The 27,343-nt window shown below is 39.4% G+C and overlaps 1 protein-coding gene across 11 annotated transcripts; it reads left to right on the forward strand.

The window, feature by feature from the left end:
• Positions 1 to 600: 600 nt before the first annotated feature.
• On the forward strand, positions 601 to 27,329 carry LOC114882802 (MOB kinase activator-like 2). Of its 11 annotated transcripts, none has more exons than XM_029199847.2 (7): positions 3,716 to 3,880; positions 7,667 to 7,800; positions 25,659 to 25,913; positions 26,080 to 26,204; positions 26,418 to 26,645; positions 26,939 to 27,053; positions 27,139 to 27,329. In XM_029199847.2, the coding sequence occupies exons 1-6, from the start codon at positions 3,731 to 3,733 to the stop codon at positions 27,007 to 27,009; spliced, it is 963 nt and encodes a 320-aa protein (XP_029055680.1). In that variant the 5' UTR covers positions 3,716 to 3,730; the 3' UTR covers positions 27,010 to 27,053; positions 27,139 to 27,329. The 11 variants fall into 11 exon arrangements, with proteins under 11 accessions (XP_029055683.1, XP_029055690.1, XP_029055680.1 ...); XM_029199848.2 differs by having other exon boundaries at positions 27,185 to 27,329; XM_029199850.2 differs by lacking the exons at positions 3,716 to 3,880; positions 7,667 to 7,800 and adding exons at positions 601 to 1,116; positions 21,198 to 21,826 and having other exon boundaries at positions 26,939 to 27,329.
• The last annotated feature ends 14 nt before the right edge of the window (positions 27,330 to 27,343 follow it).

The following is a 27,343-nucleotide window of genomic DNA, read 5'->3' on the forward strand; positions in this document are numbered from 1 at the left end:
ATCTAGACTTTTCTTCGATGGTTTTTTCTGTTTTTTGTACTTTTAATACCCGATCGGCAATTTAATTTAATATTTGAAGATAATTTAATCTTACCTGTTGCAGACACGTGACAGACGGGCGAAGCTTCAGAGAGGACCGTTGCACGCCACCACACTCCGCGCATTGCACTCTATAACGATACACCTGATTGGTCGAAATGGAAGGACGCCATAATAGACGACCAATCACAGCCATTGGTAGAAGTTTCGAAACTGTAATGCTAATCGTAATGGAATCGTTCATACAATAAATATCAGCGAAAAAATCGAAATCGTAATTTGAGAACTCGCGTCTAGGGATTTTTCTGCAAAGTACCACGAAGTTAGAAGTACATAACAGTAGAGGGCTTCTCTGAGCGACGCGAAACAGGTATGTTCTCTCGTTGAATGAATATAACCTCTATTCTATACCTCGTTTATGGTTGAACTGCGCAAAACAAGCGTATTCTTCCGAGGAATCAATAGAGTACTACAGAAATCTGAAACAGTCGGTATTATCGACTAGAAAAATGTTCTACCATCTGTCTATTACATAGTTCGTGGCTGTGTCGAGAAGTATCTGTCAGTAAATAAGACGCGCGGTAGGTACTACCCTCTGCAGTCAGGTAGTAAAACGGGGGTGTGCAAGTGAGTTCGTTCTAACGTTAGGTGATCAGCTGTGCTGTTTTTTGACGTGGTTTCACCGTTGTGTGGTGTTTTGCGTTCTTTCAAACGACAAAGAATCGTTGATAGTGCATCAAAGAGAGAACGAGCACAAGTAAGAAATAGGGAAAAGAACATTACGCGGTGGCGGCGATAAATCGGTCGTATTTTTCGGGCGAAGGTGGGGGTCAAGCAAGTGAGGCATGACGGGAACAGGTGACAATAGAGCTTCGCCATGTTAAATTTTACGAGATCGCGAAACGTGCGCCGCTGCTGCTGCTGCTGCTGCTGCTGTTGGTGCTAGTGGAGAGTGAGAGAATTTATTTTGTTTTCTCGACTCTCGTGCTACTTTCCTCAGCGGTGATCCAACTGAAAATCATCCAAGCTGGATAGGTTACCCGAGTATCTCCGCGATACCGTGGACTGGTTTATGGGGTAAGTTGTTTTTTTATTTTTTAAACAAAAATTTTCACGTTTGACCCGCGATTATCCGTGACAACAGAATCATCGAAGTGACGGGGGGAAAAAAGGAAAGGTTAACCTCGACGTTTCGTTGATGGCCCTAACCTCCCTGTTTCGAGGTTGACGCTCTCTCGATACGGTTCGCTACTTCGTCTCACTCTTAATTCCCAATTGTCCGACTTCTTTTCTTTTTTGTTTCCTAAAGGAAAGTATATCGTAGGACTTTTTTTATCGTCGTGAAATTGAATCGCATCGATTCGCGAGATGTCATTCCAAATTTGATCCGCTACAATCGCGAAATAAACGCGTGGATAGAATACTGTCATTCGGGCGCGAATTGTTTCCCTGTTTTCCGTCGTACTCGCTTTCCTGCGTCGTATTTTCGTGAAAAATTACTGACAATGACAGTGTCAATTGGCCGTCGTTAAAACAAGGTTAAAAGATCGTCGTCAGTCAAGGATATCGATATTCCTATACGAAACGATCGTCTTGAAGAAACGCGTGAGAAAAGGATCGAACTTATACCCGTCAAACGTTAACAACTCGTCTTACCTTTATCGGATTTCTTATATTTACCCTTTTTTTGTTCTACGATATATAAGAAACGAGAAATATACACGGTTTACTTGGACACTAGTTACGTAAATGTTAATTATATTACTTTCCGATAAAAACTGATAAGGACGAAACGTATTATTATTTTAAGCAGGCTTGGTGTGTATATGTATTGAATGGTATTGTGTTTACCAATTCTGTCGATTTCACGCGTCGTGATGTCTTCGAAAAATATCTAATAGGGTTGAATAAGTATGTTATTCGTTGGAATAGAGTAGTTAGACCGTAAAACAAGGTATGTAGTATTGTGTCTGTTCAGTTTTTAGGTTATCGTTTGTTGGATACTCGTAGAAATAGAACCGAATTACCTGTTTGCGTAGATTTAAAAATGAACATGCGTCAGGTTGCCCTTATATTTCTCTCTTTGACACGTGTAGTACATGTTTATTTGTGCTTGTCATGTTCGGAAACGTTCGGTATTGTGTCTGATGTACAGTTACTCATAAAATTGCAACATTACAATTGCCGAGGAAATAAATGGAGAAATACTATTTTCAATTCCTGCATAAGTACTTACATGCAGGGCCGGCCCTGAGTACATGGTTAATTCTATGAGTACCTGTCAAATCAGATCATTATCATGTGGTATAGCATAATATAATATATTTATTGTGTTAACATTAGATTTTCAATATACATATCACGATTCAGATTCTTGTTTCAATTTCAAAATTGAAAGTTATATGAATTTCAGGTGTGTTCTTTGCTACCAACATAATAGAAAAGAAAATGTCGACACTTGTGTCTTTATATCTTTCGTATCCCAATCGATAACGAATGTTAATAAAAATTTTTTCAAAAATTCTTGTCAATCATGATAAATCAACGAAGCGTGTTCTTTTATCGAATTTTTACGATAAAAAAGCTTGCCTGTATCGTTGTTCCTGTGATAATATTATCGCGTATCGTTATTGCGTGTTTACATATAGGAACTATGTACCCTTAATTAGAGTCACTTCTAGCATTTGAAAAAGATTTTATTATGTAATTGATATAATATCAAATTGGACCCCATAGGGGTGGCTCTGACCGTACCGATTAAGGGTTAATAAAAAATAAATGTAACAGTGTCGATGAATTGTAAGCGGTTCAAGACTGCAGCGCTAATTTCACGCGCTGACAGTGCGTGAAACGATTATGTATTTACCCATAGAAACAAGGCTTATATACGAGAACGATGTATGAAATGTGTTTAATGAATTTCTATTCTTTTTTCTTTGAATGTTTTCTGAACGAGCAATGGTTCAACTGCGTCAATTAGAAGCTATTAAAGGATCCTTGTTTCTGTGATTGATTTTATTCCTATTATTTTTCGTCTGTCGATAGGAGAAAAATAAGAATAAAGAGGCGATACTGGTTCTATACGGGGTGACCTTCTCATTTATTCCAATTGTAACGTTCGTTTCCAGCTAAATAATGATTGCGTTATTTTATATCGGTTCGTATTGAGTCATTAAAGCATGACATCGACAAAAAGTTACAAGCAAAACAAAGAGCATTTTATTCGCGGAAAATCTAATTTCCATAGTGAACAGGTAATTAAGCTTTATTGCAAAATTAAATGAAATATTCATATAATATTGGTGCTTTTCCATCTTTCTATAAATTTTTATGATTTTCAATGGCAGCATTTTTATAACTTGGCATTGCTCCATGTACCTGTCCTATAGAGGGTTAATAATGTATTTCATCGGTATATTGGTCAACTGCAGATGGGTAAATGGTTTTGTATGGTGCTCGTTAAAGGTGGTAGGGTACATAGTAGGAAACCTTGCTCTCTCAGAGATCTCTCGAGCAAAACATAAGACAATGGTTGGGTGATTGTGGCCAGTCAGTGGGCGTGTATACAGGTCGTGGTACTTAGACTGGAAACAGTTCCATCGGTTGCTCATATTTACGCGGACAGGGTAACACGGAAAAGTCATAGAAATACATACATAGTGTGATCGGTGGCTTGAAACCGAGCGGAGCGATGAGTCACGTTGCTGTTTCGCGACAAGATCGTGGCTTCTTCGTGGTGAATCACGCGCGAATTCTTCGCTCGCCAAAACGTCCGAGCTTCTGCGACACCGTGCCGTTTCCTGCCACACGTCCCTCGACCGTTAACACTCACCGCTTCCTGGTTAGTTTTATCCAGAAAGTTTATTTAACTTGGTGGAAATTGCGGTAACTTCTTCCCTGGGCTATTTATACCGCATACGAAATGGTTTGCATTCCTTTTCTTTAACGAACAAATAAAACAAACATTTTATTTGATAGAAAATAATATGAAAGAGCTCGATGAAGAAGCTCGTTGAAGAACTTAGCGAAAGGATTAATCGACATTAATTTTTCTTTTCATTCAGATTATTATTAATACCGTCCAAGTATTACTAGATTGAACCAAGAATTATATTCGTAAGATAATAGCCGGGTTAGATGTAGGTTGTTGAACACCGCGTACGTGAGTAGAATATAAAACGTCGCAGCGTATTGTATTCTTTAAATAAATCCACGGTCGACAAAGTTATACAGCTTGGCCAGATAAAGTAGTTTTATCAAAAGTTTTGACGATAGCAGCTTTTGCTAACAATACAGTGTTACACAAGCTTACGTGTACGTACATATGCTGGTACCGTGTGCGTTGTGTCGCCTTTCCGCAAACAAACTTATCGCGTAATATCGTCTTATACGCCATACTTCTAACAAAGTAACTTTACTGCCCAACGTTTGTCCCATGACACGATCAAATATAATACGTTTTGTAAGCCAAAATTCAAGACCTGGATTTTTAATAGATCCTCAAAATCGATTTAGCCCCCCAGAGATTAAGTTATCCTTTCGCGTAGGTCACGAAAAACAGGACAGACTAAAAGTTGACGTCCTTACGAGAGAGGATAAGGTAGAGGTTAACCGAGTATCATCACGGTTCATCTTAATCCTGAAACGGAGAACAGTGTTCCCGTAGGAGGCGTTAGAGCACATAATCGTCCCTAGCCGGCAATGTTGTATTTACTTGACATTCATCGCCAACTTCTCGTTATCTTTTCGTTCATTTTTCACGGTAATGTCGCTCGACGCGACTTTCGTTGGCAAGAGTACTCGTGAATGGATAAATGTCGCTCGATTCACGGGCAGACGGGCTAAAATAATTGACGTCGCCAACGATCATGACCCGTTCCTATTTTCGCGGTGCATCGTGTCGCAATTTTCATAAATTTCCTCGGACCAGAGCTTCCCGTTTCGAATGTACATAAACAGGTACGAGTAGTACAGTTGCGTAATGTTTGCCACAAATTCGATTAGATTCTTGCCTTTATACGGAATCGAAACAAAAAGATTTTACTTAAGCCCCGGTAAACCGTGGGATTATGTAATTTCATGAAATTTGGATTTTCTTTTTTTCTTTCCTTTTATCGTATAGAGTGCCAGGGACGTCGAACATTTACAAGGTTTAGTCCTTTCGCTACTGTCACCGATGGTTCGCACATTTTCCCACGAATTCGAGTCAGCGTGAGCCAGTAAATTAATTAGCGTCGATATTTATCGTGTCGCTATGAAGGAGATAACCGAATTGCTCTGTGACAGGGTAGCACGTTTCATGTTCGATATCTCTGTGTTCCACCTTTCGCACTGTCGACGCTTCCATTGCTCAGGTTTCTCGTAATTCATTTGATAGAATTTTTATCGATAACCGATACGTCTTCTGGACTACTTTGCGTCGTTTCACTCCACCTTTTTTGTCGCCGTTTTTCACAGCGAGCCACTTTTCACGAGTTCGCCCTTCTTCTCTAAGAACGCCTGCGAATTGTTCTTTAATTTCAGCTCCGTTTCAGAGAAATGGTACTTCCTCCTCTTTTTTCTTCCTTTTCCTACCTTTTTTTCTTCAGCTTTTTCTTTTTCAATGTTCGTTTGAAATGCAATCGTGACCTGTTTAGCAATAGCAGGTTTTAACTCCATCTTGCTGATAAGAAGTCTTGTTATAAATTCATTATAAATTCCTAAAAGGAACATTAAGGCTTACATTTTAATAAAATAATACTTCGGGTTAAGAATAATTAAATTTTATAATAGGAAAAACACTTTAGCGTACGAAGAAACATAGCAAAATTGAAAATCGGTACGTTACGCGCGCTCGATGCTGATTGGATAGTTGCGTTTCCCGGGGTCTATATATGTACGGTGATTTTGAACAGAGGAAATCAGTTGCATCCGCGCCGCGGTGCATAACGCGCAAAGTCTGCAGGGAGGCCCGTGTCATTCAAGGTTTCCAACTACTTTTTATATAAATTTACAATTAATCTTAATAATTTATGCAATTAAGTATACCTATAGTTTTTGTTGGATAAAAGTCACTGCTCGACACAAGATTACCTTGAATAAAATAATACTTTATTTTGCAATTATATCATAGGTTATGAAACATTGTAATATCATGCCAGAACTGGCCTTAACCTTTCGTATTTTGCGGCTCGAAGCCCGTGAACCAGTTGCGCCTACTTCTTCGTCCAGAAAATACGTATATCAGCACACGATAATGCACGTACACTCGAGTAACGCGATACCAGTTTATGTATGTTGTTGCTCGCAAACAAGGTTACTTTCGTTTCGCGTTTAAAACACCCTCCTTCCAACAACCTCGTCACTTTTTTTTTTGCGTGTGTATAAATTAATTTTTTTATGAAAATTAAAAAATTAGAAATTATTTTAGGGTTTCTGTTATTATTAAAGAAACCAATATTATTTCAATCGATTATTGATAACACTGTAATTATATTCACTTGGGAATTGAAATATTATTCTTACGTCTCTGTTTTTTACCTGCTCATTATGTATCGAGAACAAATGAAAATTCAGTGTTATCCCAGAATGTAAATCGTGCTCGAACAAAGAATTCTGATTTCATCGGATAAATATAAAAACGTATCGGAACGTAAGTTGCATTTAATATTTTGATAGTAATTGATAGTAAATTAACGTTAGCATTTGTGGAAAGGATTTCTTTGAATCAACCGCGTCTCTTCGTTCTTCGACCTCATCTTGGCGAAATTGGTTCGGTCATCGTACGTCGCGACGCACCGCGACGCCAAAGAACAGGTACGCTGCGAATGCCGAGGCGAAAGAACTTGTTCGGTTTCGCTGATCGCTAGTTTCTCCAGTAATTGCATTAGAACGATAGAAAGAGAGATACTGTAAATAATGTTGGAAGATGAAGGATAGAGAAGAGGAACGAAGAAGAGGGAAACAGAGGGACAGAAGCGCCGTCCTTAGGGAGGAAGCCCCTTTGTGCGGAGATTTTCTCCCTCTGCTTCATTCTCATACATTTTGTTTTCATATTTTTCTACATAGCATCATCTATTACCCCAGGTGTTCGATGTCAGTTTTCTTCATTTCTCCTTTTGCTTACTAAATTTCTTCTGTCAGTACATGATCCACCGTAGAATCTTCCACATGTTAGTACAGGTGCGCAAAGTTTTCTTCTTCATTTTGCTCATTACTTTTCCTAATGATACACGACTGACTGTACCGTCTCCTTTTATCCATGCAACTTTTTTCTCCGTTTGCGACTCTCGTACGACCGCCAGTATTCCCCTCCAACTGCATTATTCCCCACTCCTGGTGGTAGCGTCACGACCGCGAGTTGCTTTCTCCGTTTATCGTGGTGTGTCGGCCGATAGCAGATAGCGGTCGCGGCGCTGGTACCTGGCGAACGCCTGGAGAACGGTACCGTCAGTCTGTGCCTCGTTCTTCGTTGCCTCTGCATGTATTTCTGATCAGTGAAATCTTGCGTGTCTCCTCTCGAAATCATCGCGTATCCCCTCTTCCTTTCTCCACACTCCTTTCTTTTTTTTTTCACCATTTTGTATCTCCTTCCTGTCTTCCCCTCTCTTCCGTTCTTCCGTTCTTCCATATTGTTTGTTATTAATAGCAAGCCAGTTGGTGCATATTCTTGTGGATCGGTTCGATGTTTGGTCTGGGAAATAATAGAAAGGTGCTCAAATACTCGGCCATCGATACTTCTTTCTCCATCGACGTCGAAGACACCGTCACGTGTTTCTGCAGGTTAGTTGCTGGTGTTGTTGTGTGCGTTACGTGTTGTCCGAGAGAAATCCTTTCCAATATTCTTTGGCTGGTTAGCTGGCACACTTTAATACGAATTATTAACGTGTTTAATACACCGTTTCATTTTTTAATTAAAATTTTCCACTTGCCAGCTCGTAGAATTTTAATCTCATAAATAATAGTTAGAAATGCCTAAGAGGTGTATTTGAATCGCTTAGGGTTAACGCAATAACGATTTTTAATTGAAAATAAGAGGTAAATAAGTTGAAAATAAGTATTAGACGCAAAAAGATAGTATGTAATAAAATATCTAGTCGGTAATACGTGAAGATTCGAAGGTGCTTGTGTGTCTCGAGGATTGTTTGAACGGCGTTGATAACAAGCGAACGAGAGATCGCTTTTGACACGTCAGCCAACGAGCCAACTGACGATGAGACAATGTGCAAACAATTGGTACCGAAGGAATTAACGCTCCTATCGGCCTTGATAACAGGGCTTGAAATAAAGAGCATCGCAAAGTCTCATGATCCGTGAATTTTTCGATGGTTCCGCTAGAAGTGTAACAATTCCGTCAAATTTTAGGAAAATTCAAATGGCATTGAACGCGTGATGCACATTCTTCGTGCTATCGTAATTCACGATTGCAATAACAAACTGGAAAAATAAATTTATCTAGCTTTGTTAAACACGTTGCGTTACGTAATGTAACATGTAATTGATCAGATTCTAAGTTTTTAAGTGACTCACGTGAATCAAAGTAAAATACAATTTAGCTTGTTGCAAAACAAGTTTCCTAAGTTTGAGTATTGCAATATTGATCTTTATGATGAAATCTTCCCAAGATCGGATCCCGAATCGCGTCAGAGATATTTCGAATTCACTACACTTGAACCAAATCTTTTCGAATCAAAAATAGTTACAAAATGAAACGTATATTTAATTGAGACAAACCGAATCCGCAGCTGTTCGGCTTGATTTAGTTTCGAACCGGAAAGTAACATTATTTTTGGAAATGAAATACGAACGGATTTAGATAAAGAAAGGATAGAATAAATCACTATAGAGCATATTCGCGTTCTTTTTATTAATTTTTCTTCATAAGGAATTATACCTTCTATGATAAATGAAAGTAGCGTGAGTTTGATGGATCACAGATATTACATTGCCAAATTGGTTGGCACGTCGGATAGATTTTTCGGCATCCAAACGTCACTTTGATACAACAGATTAATTTATTTCCACTGGGAGAGGAAAAAACTGACGCTGGCCAACTCCGTGTGCGGCTGGCCAATATTTTTTAATGAAAAAAACTTGGACGTTATGTCGGTGCAAGTATCTAAGAAACATATTTATGGGGTGTAGTTCAACCGACGCGCCTATTATCGCAATTTTCCATCGGAGTTTCGCAACTACAATTTTCCTTATAAATTGCGTAAATTTAAATTTCCAAGTTCATTAGCGTAGCGATTCATTTCGAAAGAAATGAAAATCACGGTTGAAATCCGGTCAAGAAATCCGCTGGTACGAAAAGATCGGAGAAGTTTTGTTGGAACGTCGACCGGTGTTATTGTCCGGGGTTTCGTTCGCTTATGGCGCCTCTCCAAGAACAAGTATTCGTTCACGCTGCTTTATGTTCGCTGTTGCTCGCGAAGATATGCTTCTTTCGAGCAAACCTGTCCCAGTCCGGTAGAAACAGCTATAAAACTCTTGAACGCTCGTCCAACGAACGAGCAGCATCTTTGCAAACGAGTTTCTGCGATGCAGATGGATTGAAAGTGTTCGAATTCAATGATTTTTAGAATCTTTTCTATGAAACGTACGCAATGGGTGCTTTAGGAGAAGTTGGACACAGAAATTTTTCACAAAACTTTCGAAACTAAAAATATAAAAGCTAAAAATGTGAAGAGTCGGAAGTTAAATTTAGACTGTCACTGTCCTGGTAATCCATCATCCAAGAGTTAACTTTCACCGCTACGAGATTCAGAGCATAAAATCTGTACATTCTTCAAACGCTGTTTCTTTTTATAATGAAAACTTTATTTAAATGACCATTATACGAGAGTAGCAATTTCAAATGGCTAGCTATATTTTCTGTTTAATATCGTCACGTAGGCTGGTTGATGATATCATTACATAGCAGGTTCTTTTTTCTTATGGCCTTTGATGTTACACTGTTATTTATACATAAAGAACGTTAATGAAAAGAGTTGGCGTTCAAGAGTACATACTGTGATGTTCGTCAGGCTTCTCTTTCTTCGAGAACAAAGATTTCTATTTTGGAAAGCGATCCTTTGATGGTCAAGAAATTTAGTACATAACAGTCTTCTCAGCATTTGCATCGCTTAATTGTTTTGGATCATCGATTGTTCAACGTAAATGCACATCCATGGATTCGGGAACAATGTTTCATTGTTTCTAATAGCTTTCTCGCCAAAAGCCATTGTTCTATGGTTAGTTGCTAACGGAACAATGTTCCTATTTCTCGCGATAGTTTAACTGCAATTGGTATAGTTTATCAAAAATCCGAATTAACTTGTCTACGCTTGTCTATCCTCCATGTGGTGTACTGTATTAATTATTTTTTTGGAAAATTCGAAACGGAGAGAGTAGCGAATGCCCATCACGAGTGGTATCGCTCCCTTAACCACGGACACGTGCTTCCAGCCGAGACGTCACATATCCGCCAAGTTATTATGTCAAACGCACACACTGTTGGAGAAACCACGCAAAGCTCCATGTTCCACTTCGAAATTGAACGCATCGCTAGAAACCCCTGCCTACCAACCCCTTTCGTTACCATGGTTGCCCGTAAGCTGATCTTCCGCAATCTCTGACGGTTCATATTATATGTGTAGTCATCGATGAAATTTCAATTTCAATTTCGAATTTCGAATTTCACTTTCATTCGTTTAAAAATTACGCGTTTAACTTGGGGTCAATATTGAAGTTAAAATGAGTTAGGACATTGAATAATAAAGGATATCGAAGCGAAACATTGGCAACATTCACTTGCTCTCCTTTCTTCCAGGAGTTGGAACGTGACATAGGCATTAAGGTTAAGTCAATGTTTGCTTTTCGCGGTGGTCTGCTCGTTGAAACATCACGCCTCTATAATGTCAGATCGATGCCAAAATTAATATGCGACGCTGTGTTGCGGTTTCAATCCAGACTTCGATATAGAGTGTCGTCAGAATTAAATTTCCATCGCTGGAATAATTGACCGTTCAATATTGACCCTTTGTTAGCTGGATAAAAATTCATCCTTCCTACGAGCCAGACACTTTACGTCATTTCAAATCTCTTTCCATTCGCATTATTATAACGATGAACTGTACTACTACATATTGTACAATTTTAGCGAGATTCTTCGAGCAAGTCTTCTGTCTTTTTGTTAGTCAATTACTGTAGCCAGGGTGTTTAAGAAGGACCGTTACGAGTAACGAAGAGACGGGGACGACAAAGAATAAGAATGACTACAAAAGAATCTTCTCGAGCGGTGTTAAAACCCCTGAAAAGTGTTCCATGCTTGGATATCATTGTTTCCTTCGCGTCAAAAAGAATTCAGACGTTATGCAACGCTTGTTACCCGGTACCCAAGACTTGAAGAAATTGCGAGAAGAATACGGCGGTCGACCGGTGCGGTGCAGCGGTGGTTGGTTCTTGGTTAAAATTCAATTCGAGACGTAAGCGAAACGGTTAATTAAGCAAAGTACCCCTTCGCGCGATTTGCCGTACGGTCTTTCGTTTTATTCGAAAGCGTAGTTAAAACTTTGAACCAACATTAAAAATATTAATTTAGGTGCAATGTACGATTATCTTTAGCTGATACAAGGTAATATCTTTAGAAAACATCAAATAAATAAATATTTTGTCGTTCTTCCGAAATAAATGGTTAAGCAGGAAATTGCTAAGGGGAAGGAAAAAAGGTTGAAATCGTTCCGTTCTTCCGAGGAGAATCATTCTCCAAGTTCCTTTCCGATATCGATTCGACACACATTTTGCGTTCACGTGCCACGGTTACGATACGCAAACTCGTTTCTCTCCAAGAAATCTTTGCTTTGTCCTCCAAGTATGTACAAGTATCGCGATCGGTTTCTTCTTTGCCCGAAGAATAGAACCCACCCTCTGTTCGCGCGAAACCTTTCGAGGCTTTCTCCGTGTTCCGCGAAACGAAAAACGGGTGGTGATCTTACGAAAGCCACGTAACACGAGCCGATTGATGGACTTCCGGTCTTCCTGTGGAAAGGAAACCCTGCGAAGGATGTAGAGAGTAGTAAATGTTGTACATAGAAAACTTTAGATAACGTATATAACTCTCGTTTGAATTTCCGAATTTATTCCCATATACATACATATAGCTTTTAGGAGGCATTATTCAATTGCTGTTGAAATCTTCGCGTTCAGATTTAATATACGAATTTTAATTAAGCGCATCACGGGTATTAAACGATTTCAAAGGTTGCTTAAATCTTTTAGTTACGTAATTATCCAGACAATCGAGCATTTCTTGGTGCGAGGCTAACAGGATGGATGGCACTTCGAAATTCGGCGCCAGCCACCGTCGCTTCCTCTTCTGCTCGGCAGAATTACACGCGAAGAGGAGACGCGATCGATGGATGAATGGCGCCTGAGAGGCGCCTCTACTCCTCCTTGCCTCCACCAGAACTTTTCCTACGTTTGTTTACACGATATTCCCTTCCTACGTGCAATCGCAGCCATTAATTGTCCCTAAAACCACACTTCAACCCCATTCTACGACACAGCGTTCCATCGAACCGGAACGACGGCTCCTTTCTTCCGTATAGCAGCATTTTCTCGTATGACGCAGGGTTTCAATGGGTGATCGTTGATTAAAACTTGGACGGAAATAGTGGAATAGGCACTGAGAAAGTTTCTACTTCAGTCAACTGGTTGTAGATACCAAGGATCCGTCCGAAAGGTCGGCGACGCATGGGACTTAGACTCTAGAGGACTTATTTCGCCAAAGTAGTCGAATAAAACTTTGAAATTTCTTTTTCTCTGTCGACTCGTTCTTCCTGCTAAGTTTTCTTCGCAATACAAAATTATAAATTTATTTTTCCCTGGGTAATTTTAAGCTCACCGGTGATTAAAATGAAACACTCCTCAGAGATTTCACTCAGCTGTAATTTCACCTATGAAACATTGAACAGAGTTAATAATTGAGTCTCTCTTGTAATTAAAAATGCAACAGCTGGAAACAGTAAGAGGTTTTATGATTAACGATTTAATTTTCCTTTTAATGTCTATATGTATTGGAAATTCGGCGGTTACACTAAACCCAGGCTTCTATAAAGTTTAGTATTGGTTTTTTTTTTCCCACGATGATTAAACCGTGGAGTGCCATTTTTTTTTTTGCGGCTTAAACTTCGAGCAAGTAATTATATGTAAACGAAGTAGCTGGTGGTGTAATTGAAGTGGTTGGCAAAGTTCTGAAAATTGAAAAACGATGCTCCACCATATGGTACCCGCTTCCCTGACTGCGTTTATTTAACGATAAACGAGCGATATTGATCGTTCTGCAAAGTGTTGAACGATAAAAAGTATACAGCGCGTAATGGAACGCACGAAATTAATCTCGCAGAATAAAACAGGTTCGTGCATATGTTGGTTCAGTTCTCTTACTACATATTAAGAAAAGCTTGAAGATGTAATTAATAAAACTATGTCACTCGAGTGTATCGATACCAGGAGCATAAAAACATAAAATTATGCAGTTTTTCCTCGAATGGAACATAACGTTTCCATTTACTCCACATTGAATCTACATTGCTTCGTTTCACGATTTCTTCTTGTTTGAGCCAAGCAATCGTTTGCATAATATTCAAATTAACCTTTCCATTTACGGCAGAGTATACAACATCTGTATTTGAACTTGATGCAAAAGTTTCCTTCACTCACAAACATTTCGAGTCGCTTCTTATAACGAGAACATGAATTCTCAGTTGGTTCTTAGCGAGTATTAGAAGGAAGAAATCGAAGATCCTCGGGTATTACCTATTTGCCCCGGTTGACTCTACACGCGATGAACAGCTCTCCTCTCGAAAGGCTTTCGCAACGCGTTTTCTCTGCTTTCTACAAAATGCATCATTATCGTGTCTTCGTGCTTCGAGCTAAAACTCGCATAGCCTGGAGATGCTGCGGTAGAAGGGCAGACGAGTCAAGGTTACGATCTACTTTCCAACCCTTCTTTCCTTACTTCCGTTTTCAAGCGTTTACTTTAAAAATATCACTGAAAAACACTGATTTTCAATACGATCACATGATATTCCGACGTTTGTCGTAATTGATCGTTATTCAAAGCACTTCTCACAGGTAGACTGTACTGAGAGTTATCGAAAAGAGGAGTTGGAGCGGAGTTGAGAGCGCGAGAGTCCGAATTTCGAAGTTGAGAAGGATGATGATGATGATGATGATGATGATGATGAGTTTAGTTTTGATAGATGTTAGAGATAAAGAGTGTGTATCTTGAGAAAGAAGGTAGCCATGACTAGAATCGCGGGGGCAGAGTGGAATATTGATTGTCGCAGAGTTGGAGTGGCAGCAGAGGGGCCGGCCAGTCAGCTGACTCGAGTTGCCAGCTCACAGCTGATCCGACACACAGCGTCGCGGCGCAACTACCGTCGCATTGCTGCCCTCTCACCCTCCGTCTACCCTCCCTCTGCGCCCTACAACTCCACCGCCCTTCTATGCGCGTCTCTATCCGCGTTTCCCAATTTTCTCCACTCTGCTCCTTTCGACCGTGTGCCACCTTACGAATTATGCGGGTCCTGTCGCTTTTCATCCTGCTCGTACAACTTTATTCTACCATAGATAGAGGATTAGTATTTTGCTTCGAAAGATCCTTTAGGGGATGATGAGTTTGTTTTCGGGCTAAATTGCCATTTCGCGTTAATCTATCTTTTGTAATACGTTCAAAAGGGATACTGATATCAGATTAAATTCTTAAGTTCTCGAATACTGTTTAATATCCTTAGTACAAAATGAAACACTGTCTGTATATTGTACAATTCTCTCTTATTTCTAAGTAAAAGCTTCTAGATGACCTAGTAGTTGAAGCACGAAATTCGTGGAACTGTTTAACACGTTTACTGTCATGAGGTCACTCGTGACTGGCACCATAAATTTAATACGATTCGATATTATTTTACCTACGTTTATTCATTTCCCAGCTACTGTCAGTCTTTAAATAGCGTTACAAATTTTAGTCAGTTTAGCGTGAAGCGTGGGAGGGTATTATTATGCACATTTATTACTTCTAATAAATTCAAGTCTCCTCTAATCAATAAACACATTTTCTCGCGTGTTTCATCGTTGCTTATCTACGTTGTTGTAATATGTACGCGCGGTTGGGATAATAAATTGCTTATAATTCTACCCATCTCTCGCTCTCGACTCGTATCGTGGCTGTACGTGTGAAGCATGCGCTTATCTCTACTAACGTCTATCAATTTTATTCCAAGATTCAAATGAAGTTATCTAGACCGTATCCGTTACTAACAGGTCAAACGCTTGTTAATGTTGCAAACATAATATTGACAATCCTTTAAGTCACTGCTATCATCTTGTAAATATGTACACTTTGCTAGTATACATGAAAGTAGAAGTTTCCATGAAAAAATCTGTACGTCTAGCCAGATTTAATTGCCGATAAAACGCTTTTCTTTCTTCGTACAAATTACACGAGATGCACTAAAGATACTCGAGCAGGGAAAGTACATGGAAATTATCGTTGAAGAATCCGCTGAAGCGTACTGATTATTATGCTCGACAGCGAAGGACTGCCATTATTTCGTCGTTGCCAGCTCGTATTTTCTTACAGGCTTTGCCAGTTGAAAGATCTGAATTGCATCTTTGATGCTTACTCCACGTTTCAAAGAAACCTATTCGAACAATATTATACTAACGTGCGTTGAAAATAGAAAATAAAAAAATGTATCATCGAATCAAGATTAAGGAAACTGTGTCGAATCGAGAAAGAGAAGAAAAGAAGAAGCAACAACTTGTTATCGCGAAAGCGCGAAAGCGCGAAAGCAGAAAGTCCTGATGTTTCAATCAGGTCTACTTGGCGCGCGAATGGCTGAGATTTTTTTGTACAATCCTTACATTCTCTGTCTTCATATTTGCCCGTTCTGCATGGTTGCTTCAGCATCAGTCATCCTCTGCCCTGTTTCTCGTTGCAATAACACGTTCCTACGTAGCTTTGTCGTGAGTGTCGTAGGTATTTGTTCGTCATTCCTAGCCTGCCTGAACGCTTTACCGTCTTTCGTTCCCCATACTCTCTGCGTTCGTGTATTTTGCGATAGAAAAGGGAACGCAGCACCCCGGCTGACGAGTCATTCCCGTGCCTTTCAACGATAATCATCATTGTCATTATACATATAAGAAAAACAGGAAAAGGAACAGGAATAGAAATAGGAACAGAAATAGAAGCAGAAAGTTGGAGTATTCGTGGCTAATTAATATTATTTGGTTAATCGAGACGTATCCTTGCATAACCAACCGATTAAGCTGTTATCTTCCAGTGCGCATCCATACTAACCTATATAGATCCTAACCAGACCTCGTTTTATAACGTTGATCCAAACGCGACCTAGATTTTGTTTAGATTCAATCCTGACCTAATCCATTGGTTTTTATCTTATCTGAAAGTTCACGCCCACTGGTATGGTTAAGTTTATACCAAAAGTAGACTTGCACCACGCCCAATCTTTGATTTTTATCTTTGACCCTGCGCGCATATTTTATTGAAACCTCGGAATTCACAGCTGCAACGCGTTGTGTAATAGGCGGGAATCGATCTCTAAACTTTTGGCGAATAACTGTCCAATAGTTTTTTACCGAGTTCCATTAGGGTTATTTGCTTTGCAACTTGGTTTTAGTGTCCTGCTTAATGGATGAAACTTAACGCGAATCGAATGTAATAGGTATTTTCTGCAACCGAACCGTGACCCATTTTACAATTTCACAGTCAGCAGTACACCCGATCTAAGAGTTCCTCAAAGTCAATCTTGATTTAACCCAAATATTTAATGACTTTAAACGTAGCACCATATTTTGTCTTCCGAATTCTTAGTGTCGTCGGTTGTTACCAGTCCGTTCCTCGTACCTCTCGGGTGCAAAAGGGTTAAGGGAAAGCATCGCGTTGTATTATTCCCTTGGTCTACTCCGAGCTACTTTGTATCCGTGTTTCCGGTTGATGGACGTTGCTCGAGCCTCCCTACCTTGCGTCCCGACGCCTAGCCGCCTAGCGTCGTCGCACGTCGCAGCAGAAGGGGTCAGGAAATACAAGGACTTCTCTGTGTGTTTCAGTCGCGTTCGAGCTCTCGAGCTCTCGAGTAAAACGCGTGTCGACTCGAGTGCAGTTGGGAAAACCGGTGAACAAACACGGTACGAACTCTCGATTTTCCTCGTGTAACTTCTTGTCGAGGCTTCTTCCTTCATCTTTCGAAGATATCAAGAAAGAAGCTGATACACGCATAATATTCGATGATATCGAGGGATGTTCTTCATCCCTCCCCATATGTTCGGTTGTTTTTCATTCAGAACTAGTCGGTCAGTCACTGGACTTTCATTCAATCGGTTTCGACCCCCTTTTTCGTTTGAAACCTGTCCAAATGGACTAGCTGTGTCATCGAGTATCGTGAATGGTGCTTTAAAGAGAGAGTGAACGCGATTGGCTGGTTGTTGATTGCTTTTAGAAGAATTAAGGGAAAGTAAAAATTAAAAGGAAATTAAAAAAGAAAAACAGAGAAAGCTTGAATAATTTAAAATATGAAGAAATAAGGAGAATTCTAAATACATACCATTAAAATTACGCCAGTCATTCGCAATGATAAATTGAAGCGTTACATTAGGTAATTAATGTCCTTACCACGTTAATTGTCATTGTGAAAATGGACACGCGTAATAAGATACATACTTTGACATCCGGTAACTTTTTACATTAACAAACTTCAGTTTACTTTCATTCTAGTTTCTAGCACAATATCAAGGTACATACACCTTTTTAATGTTTCTTATTAAACTCTTGTTGCATCTTACACATTGATACGCTGCAACAGCCATCTTGCTCGTTAAACTTAATCTTACCGAAGTTCTGAAGAGTTATGGAGATGAACTTTACTCCAAGATTTCACTTCGTTACCATACATGCTTGAGCTGTAACTTTGACTGTTAATTAGCACTTTGACTGCTACGAGATTATAAAACGTATTATTGTAAAATAAAGTGTCAGGATATTAGAAAATTGAAGGTAAACTCGAGCATCCTGAAATCTTTTATTTATGAATCTGAAAGAAGAAATTGATCCTTCCTTTGTAACGAAACACGTTTAAGGAGCTAAAAACGCTATTTGAGCAGTCATCGAGTTTAACGCTTCCAAGCAATTTCCACGGTAATTCGATGGTAAAAGGATGCAAGCAAACTTCCACTCGAATACTGTATTCTTACTTGAGAATCGAATTTCTTCGGGACTTAATCTCTCGCCCTGTCGCTCCATCAGACGAGCGTCCATGTAAATTAAATCGTTCCTCAACTTGTTTTCTTCTTAACAATGCTATACAGCTGTTCCACGTTGTTTCTCTTATTATTCTAACTTATCTATCCGAATTGTTGCCTGGTAATTTTTTATCCGAAACTATTTTCTACACCAGCAAAAACAACAGAGATATTTAAGGCGGTCACTGAAATGCATTAATAATAGTATTTGGTACCAGAATTAATCATAAGTATCAGGTGAAAATAGGTAGCGACACTTTGAAGTGGTTCACCTTGCATCATTCAAACGGATGATCGCTTTTAGTTGAATCTTGAATAGAGATAAAATTAGCGTTGCGTATAAATAATCACACATAAATATCGACCTTTTTTTTTCATCGCTACATCACTGTGCCCATTCTTGTGAATCGTTGAGAAATGAATAACGCCAGCGAAGCGTCCAATTTTCCGATGCTTATTGAATTGTTTACGCACGATGCATCGCGTTGCTAGATAGTCCTTCAAAGTCTGTACAGACGTGTGTAATACGTATATAAATATACACGTACTGTTTATCGAGAAACCACACGTTTCCCTTTAGACGAGATTCGCTATTGACTGATGGAAATCGTTACGTAACTCTTAGGACAGCATCCCAATTATGGCAGGAAAATCAGTGATATCTGTTACTTGAAATTTATTTGGATTTACTATCAGTAAATCCTGATTTATTTGGACCTGGCCATCATTGTTCGAGATTCAAAACGTTTCGATGACCGATCAATTCAATTTATTTCTACGATTCGTCCACGTCTCCGAGTCCGCCGATCACACAGTTGACTTGTATCACTGTCGTCGTTGGTGGCTGGCTCATTTGTCAATCGTCACGTGTCCTCGTTTAAACGTTGAAAATGAATATCAATGCTGCGCATTCGTAGACACACGTGCGGAGTTCAATATTCTGCGTTTCGATTTGCTAATCAAAGTGTTAAACTTCCGTCAAGGTGATGTCACTGTCTAGCCAGTCCATTTCAAATGAAATGATTTAATGCGTTCAACTGTTACGATGAAATTGACTGTTTACTTTTACTTTTTATTATATGTCATATCCGTGGTATGTACTCGGGTATCGTACACGCGTGCAAAAGAGGTGCAAAAGAGGTGCAGAAGAATGCGTATGACCAAGAGGCTATCCGGATCGCGTTATACAGTTTATAGAGTGGAACAGGGTGTGGATAATGTGTCACGTTGATTTCTACCGTTGGGTAACCAACTTTCTGTTAGATATGAGTCATCAAAGTGTTTTCGGTTGATAATTTCTCTGCAGCGGTTATTTTCCAAAGCGTTATTCCTCGCTGTCCCCGTTTTGCATTTTCAAACTTCGCGTATCTACAAGCTAAATATACCGACATTTAATTTATCTTTCGCCGAGATATGTAATAACGTGTCCCCTGTTCATTCAAAATCCCTGTTTACACTTAACGTTTTACCAACTGAAAGCTCCCGAATAGTCTTTTCGATGCTATCTATTATCGAGTGAAAAGCAAACATATTTCTTCACGCTCCATAGGCAAACTGGGTCGTTTATATTATTTTAGTGTATATATTTCAGGCCTTCAGGAAATATAGAAAAAATTCTGAAATATTTTTCAAACTCTCTCTCTCTATTATATTACACGGTTGTTTGTTGCGTGAAATATTGAAAAGTTTTGTCAGTTAGGGTTGAACAACGAGCTGCGAAAATGATGGAGCTTAGGAGGTCGTTGTTTACGCCAGTCACGTACGTTTATTATCAGTCTCCTTCGCCATAATGACGTCATGTTAATGAGATGCTCAGTTAAGCATAAATTTCGATCGATGGCGTGCGATTGATCGTGACGATGTCCGTAACGCTCCCATCTTACCTGGAAATTTCAAGACCCCCGCTTACTGACGTAAGCAACGATGATTTAATTTATACCAACGCGCAGCGTTCGAAAAACCTTGTTTGCCACGCGGCCGTTACATCCTTAATACCATGATCCAATTACACCGTTAAAAAGCGTCTTATCGCATTTTCGTTATGTAAATTGATGTACTTACACAATTATCTAAGAAATTTTTCCAATTTCCACATCAAATAATTTCAGATTGTTAATTAAATATTCTAGTTCATTCATCAGACGAGTGTAATTTTATGATTCGTATGTTACTTTAGCTGATTGTGGGCTTGGTGTCGTATCGATTCGCTCTTCGTTTTATCTCTTACACGTAATTCGTGATAACGTTAGCGATAACCAACGAATATCAAAAGCGTATACAACATGAAAAGGTGTTCGCGTAGGTTTGACACGTGTGAACGTCTCGGACGTCGTAGAATGTTTACGATCCACGCAAAACCTTAAAAATAGGTCGAAATGTTAGCTTCTAATATCATTGGTCTGCAACTCTGAACTCTGCAGATGGTTGTGCATCAACCTTTTACTATTTCATATCGCGTTTATTACTCTTTTATTACTATACATACGGGATATGCTCGTTTCGTTCTTTTATTACGTTCATCCACATAGTCTGTATAAATAGTATACATTTTTGTCAACAGTTTCGTTAGTAATATCCATCATTCTTTCAAGCTTTTTATTACTGGGAATTATTAGGTTCTTGCATACCGAATGGTTGAGTAAGAAATATAAAAAGTTTGACGCAATTCGATGACATAAAAGTATCTGAAAATAGCACTTAACTACGCCGTTTCAATTCGAAGCTTCAAGTTCAAGAAAGAATCTCAGTCAGCTTCGCTTGAAATTGAATCGAAATCACTTGAATTTAAGCGGCTTGAAGTTGTTTCAACTCAAGAGTAGATATTTGCAAGTTAAGCGACTTGAATTCAAGTAAGACAAAGGTGAACAATTATTCCGCAGAATACGTCGAACGTGAAGACAAGTTCAGATTGAATTTGAAGCTATCACGAGCGGATTGACCGTCGAAAAACTTGAAGAATCTATATCTAATCAATTATAAAATGGCTTCGACAACGTTTCATCGTCGCCTAGAAGAAGCTTCTACCGAATCAGCAACTCGAAAACTTGAATACATCGAGGAGAGACGCTAAAAGATGCTTTGTAAACGTACTTTACCTTGAAGATCAAGGATACGTAAAGAGGGATAGATAGAGTAAATCTTGAATAGTAAAGGTGAACACCAAGCGATTGTCGGAGGTCGCGAACGGTGTTCGATGAGAACCAAACAAGATTTGGTGCATACCCAGCGTACGTGAAAAGGTCCTCGGGCACGAGGACGGGGTGCCGAGGAGATCGTCTTCGACGACGACGATCACGTCGACGACGATGCTACGTTCACCGGCACGCGTCGTTCTTCAGGATTCTTCCGCTTCGACGTCCTCGACCCTGTCGGCTCCACCGACGCCGGTTCACCACGGCGCCGCTTCCGGTTCAGGCACCGCCTCTGGCTCCAGCTCCAGCGTCTCCTCGCGTCTTTCTCTTCTCGACACCTGCCACAGGAAGATCAGGTTCTTCGGCGAGCTTGTCGCGTGAGTCGTCTATATAGATCTCAATGTATCTACTGTGGCTGACTCAGAAAACATGTGCACCTTCAAAAGTGCAGATCCTTCCTGGTCAAATAATCTGGGACTTCGTTTTCCATATATTATGGATACCATAAGTTAAGGAGTTAGGAGATTGGGTGTTGCGCAGTGGGCTGACATTTTTATCTCGAAAAATGTTGTTGCATTGATTTATTAAGGCTTAAAGGTAGAATAGCGGCGCCTGGGTCCTTTTGACACGAAGCATTTGCAGCTTTTGTGGTGTACATTTTTCTTGAGGCATACCGTATACATGTATATGTACTTGTACAGAGTGTCTTCAAGGTATAAGGCGTTGGCTTGATATCGAAGAAGATTAATTAGAAGTCTTTCTCTCCTTTGGATACAAGCCCGTGTCTTTTTGTTTGAGAACGTTTTGCATAAGCATGGTGTAAAATGAAAAGTGTTACGGTAAAATAAATAAAAATATTATGTATCCCATAACACTTTTTAATCGTACACTAACAGAAAATGGTAATGCAAGCAGAAACGGGATTCTACGAAATTTATTCCATTCCGAAACGAATCGTTCCATTTCCGAACCCATCTCGATTCTCAATCCACTTTATTACCATTTTTTGTACGTTTTTACATATATTATATATGATCGAGAAATCGATTTTTTATATTTTTGCATGGCATACGTACCTACGTGTTCCTACGATTACGCACCGACGCGACTGGTCTATTTTTCCATCAACGAAAAATTATGTGATTGAATAAATAACTCTTTCTTTTTTCGAGACATGGTCTTTTCTTTCGTTGATGGACGTATACAGAAACCATCCAATGTTGGTTCAACACGGGAATAAAAAAATAAATGGAACGGTGTATCGGTGAAGAGAGAAAGGGCTTTGAAAAATTGCTCGAAAGAAATTGAGAGCAGAAAAAGAGAGTATATTCGTGAAATTGGACACTGTTTCCTATGTAATATCCCTTTGCCTTATGTTCAGTATTTCACGTTTCTAAATTCTTCTGTTGAATTTTCTTGGACCTCTGAATTGTCAAGGATCTCGAAGCAAAGGAAAATCGATTAGTCGAGGTCGCAGTGTAGACGTTAGAACTGTGGCTAAGGTCAAAGGGTTTGCTTCTAACAAATAGTACTTTAGGTGTATAGTAATTAGTAAGGATTAGAAAGTTAGTACATACTAGTAAATTAGCGTTATGAAATCAGAATCCTTGACCTTAGTTATAGTTTTTAGTGGACTGGATGTTTTGCAATCTTATGTCGTTGATATCTGGTGAAAACTGGCAATTAATTGATTGAGCCAGTTTTTTCCAAACAAATGCAGCTTCTTTCCAGTGGCATGAGCTTAATAGAGAGAAAAAGTGATTTGATTGTTTGATGAACGTAGACGTGGCTGAAAATTGTGGCTCTCGTTATTTATTGCATGCGAATAGTGTTTTAGAGACTGGCAGGAAGCTGATTAGCCAGCAGCTCCTCGTTAGTTAACATCCGAGTTCACTCACAAAACTAAAATATGTAATTCTAATACTATTGTTCGATATTATCATTGAAACATCGCGACACTCTTCAATTTCACATTATTTCACACAAATTATTCTCGGAATAAAAAAAAAGTAAAAAGTACAAGAGATTAAAGGAAGGAATAGTCATTTTCTTAAGATTGAAAAAAGTAGAACGACTTCCATTGTTTGGTGAATTTCTTAAGATGCAGCGAAATAGAGGAAGTTTAATCAATTAACTTTCGCCCAGGAAGAAGCTTCATTTGTCCTTAGGAAGACGAAACAGAGGGAACGGGTACAGAGAGACGCCCGATGAAGGCTTGTTGATAGATTAAAAGCGAATTGAATGGAGTCCGCGAGTCCGTTCGTTCGTACAAATCCGATAATTCGTTAATCTGATTAGCAAACCTGTGCCACTCGATTAAAGACGTAATGTTCTGTACGCGATGCGATCAGCGCAATTATTGTTCATCAAACTTGGTTACAATGTGGAACAGTAATGCTCTTCCAACATTGGTTGACTTGCTTTCTCGTTAGATTTACAAAGAGGATATTTATACAAAATTGTTTAAGTATAGTATAATACATCTGCGACTACTAAACATCAAATTGATACACGAATTCTGTTAGGTTCAAATTAATTTCCCTTAACTTCTGAACTGTCTGCGAACATTTTCTCGAGGAATATCTATTTACATATTTATTGTTGGCGCGTAACTGGTGGACGAAAGAGCAGGAAATCGAGGCGAATGCGGTAACTTTGTAAAGCGACATATTGCTGCTGGTATTAACGATACCAGGCTAATGAGCTTGAATATGTTCCAAAATTCGTGAGGGTGGAAGTGGCGGTGGTGGTGGTAGAAGGGAAAATCGCGAGGGGTTGCGGAAAGCGGTCTCCAAAGCGAAATGCATTTAGGCCAACGTAATATTGTCCTTCGCCCCGGAATGAAATTGCTTTTTCCAGTTACAGGCTCACCTGTAATTTGTTTTCCATCGGCGTACCGTAATATGCATCTCCAAACCACCATCGAATCTGTGTACATACATACATATATCGATTGACATCGACTCTCGTTTAACGTTGATTAATTAGGCTATTTCATAAATTTTCGCGTTGATTCTTAACAAATTTCATTTGCGCGCTCGATGAATTACCGAATAAATATTCCAATTATTCAAATCGAGGTTATAGAAATCAAAAGAGATCGTCCAGACTGAAGAAATAATTTAGATCGAGCTTCCGTTTTCCTTTTCGTATCAGACACAATAAACGCTGAAAATATAATCACCTCCTGCGCACCGATGAAAAGCTATTGTTTCGTTGAATCCGTCGAGGTGTGACGACTCGTTATTTAATTAACCTTTAATTTAAGGTCATCGTCGCTATCAAATTAGAACTCTGGGAGGATTAGATATATGTACGAGCACCGTTATCCTATAACGATTCGATAGATGATTCGAAATGTCTGGGAGCGATGAACAGTCGGCAATTAGTCGCCATTTACACCGAAATCAATGGAATGTAATTTTAAGCGAATCACGTGCTGTGTTCCCTATAATCAAAGATACATACATATAACGCGGGAAATAATTCGGTGTTATAACGGAAATGACGCGTCGTTAACAGCTGATTTCGCAAATCGACGTAATTCGTTTCAATCAGAACACTTTAACTCCCGTGAAAATTATTTGCAACGCGTCGAAAAATATCACCTGAATAATATTTGTAATATTTACGGTTAGTTTCGCAGCTGAGGTTACAGAAATTTTGCCGGTGAAATTCACACGGCGTACGGCAATACTCGTTACCATTTGCAAGTAAAATTATTGCACATGTGTGCTTTAGTCACAACACATTCGGTCGTGAATGAAATTTCACCTATTCACGGTTATACTGTTCTTGTTCAAAATCCGTAACATTCGGAGTCGTTGCTGAAATTAAGCTCGTATTTTATTAATTCACGTAATACCTCCGCATCGTTACTAAACCCGTTCTCTACCACCTTCTGGCAATTATCGTAAAAATCTGAATGAAAAACGAAAATAAGTACAAAGTTCAGACCATATTCGATACACAACAATCATTACAAACTTGTATATACATGAAACAATAAGAAAAAAATGAAGAAAATTGACGCGTTTCGTTGCAAAAACTCGAAAGATTTGCAAATGAGACACAAATCATTTCAATATCAACCTCCTCTGCTAAGCAATAATTTGCTTTATTGCTTGATCAGTGTAGAAACGCGTTAATTAATGTGTATCGAAAGGAGAGAACAGTTGATCCGAAATAGCGATTTCACGTTGTTTATAGAAAAGCCCGACGAAAGGAGAAGGATGCGGGAACCACAGAAGATCCGAAATTGTACCTCGAGGAGGCGGCTCTTGAAAGGCAGCTGCCAGAACTGGACCTGAGGATGTTGGTCGATCTACCACCAGGTTTGGACTACAACGAGTGGCTGGCCTCTCACACCCTGGCACTATTCGATCACATAAACCTCGTTTACGGAACGATATCTGAATTTTGCACGATGACGGGCTGTCCCGACATGACTGGTCCTGGCTTAAGGTGATTTCTTCCTTCAAAATGTAAAGGAAGACGAAGTAGAACGAACGAAAATACAAGTAGAATAGGAAGGATAAAGGAAATCATTTCTTCAACGACTTCTGCATTCACCCCTCTCGCCCTTTTTTTACTATTTCTTCAAGAGTAACTCGATTTCTTATCGTTTCAGAACTTATCTGTGGTTCGATGAGAAGGGAAAGAAAACGAGAGTGGCAGCGCCACAATATATAGATTATGTTATGACTTTTACACAACGCACCGTTAGTGACGAAACTATATTTCCTACCAAGTATGGTGAGTTAGTTCATTTTCTTTGACTTCGCGTTGAAAAATCTTTTTCGTTCGTCGCATAATACTATATATTTACAACTATAAATAATCAGAAGTTAAATTACAGCTAAGTCCACACGTTTCGTCGTAGACTTTGGTACAAATACAACATACGTGTATACATGGCACGGAGGGGTGTAATCACGTTAATTGGTCGATTTCTCTTGGATGTTCCAGCAAATGAATTTCCTAGCTCGTTCGAATCGATAGTGCGTAAGATCCTGCGGCTACTGTACCACGTGGTGGCACACATTTACCACTGCCACTTCAGAGAGGTAGCACTCTTGGGGTTGCACGCTCACCTCAATTGTGTGTTTGCCCACCTCACGCTCCTTAATCAACGCTTCAACCTGATCGATCCGAAGGAAACGGAGATCTTAGGGGACTTGGAGGCAGCTCTCTTGGGTGAGTTTTACCTGTTAGGGATCGATATCGTTACATAATGCTCGTGAACGGTCTGTATTATCGTAATAGGATTATGCTTCAGTTTAAGGAGAAACATCACCGATAAGATTTATTAATAATCACGCAATTACGTAAATAGGATCTTTGTCACGTGCTGATGGACGATTAGAATTAGGCTTACCATATAGGAGGTGTACCGTCTTATGCTGTTGCTTAAATTTAAAGAGCTGATCATCAATGATCGATCACCAGTGTCAATTAATATTATACTAAGAATAACATTGAAATTTCAGGTGACTCGACGTCATCATCAGCGCCTTCACAGACCTTAGCCATCCAGGAGACTCCGACCACAGCCACCTAGATCGCGATGCACAGTAAACAAGAGGTTGCAGTTCCTGAGACTAGGTGACGATAGGCGTTTTGTTTTCCCTCTTTTTTTTCCTTTTCTCTCTCTATCTCTCTTTCTCTTTTCCTTTTTTTTTCTAATTAGAGAGTACGCGAACGACAGAGTTTAAGGATAACGATTATACACGCAGGTGGAGCGAGAGCGCAATTCTGTAAAAACCAGTAGTACCTGTACATAGCGAAGTGTGAAACAACTACATGATGTAATTAGGTTCCTCCGTTTGTTGTTTGTGAGATTGTACATAATTTATTAAACAGTAAGATATACGAAAGAGACGAAGGATGATTAT

The sequence above is a fragment of the Osmia bicornis genome, chromosome 4 (genome assembly GCF_907164935.1).
Source record: "Osmia bicornis bicornis chromosome 4, iOsmBic2.1, whole genome shotgun sequence".
NCBI classification, from domain to species: Eukaryota; Metazoa; Arthropoda; class Insecta; order Hymenoptera; family Megachilidae; genus Osmia; species Osmia bicornis.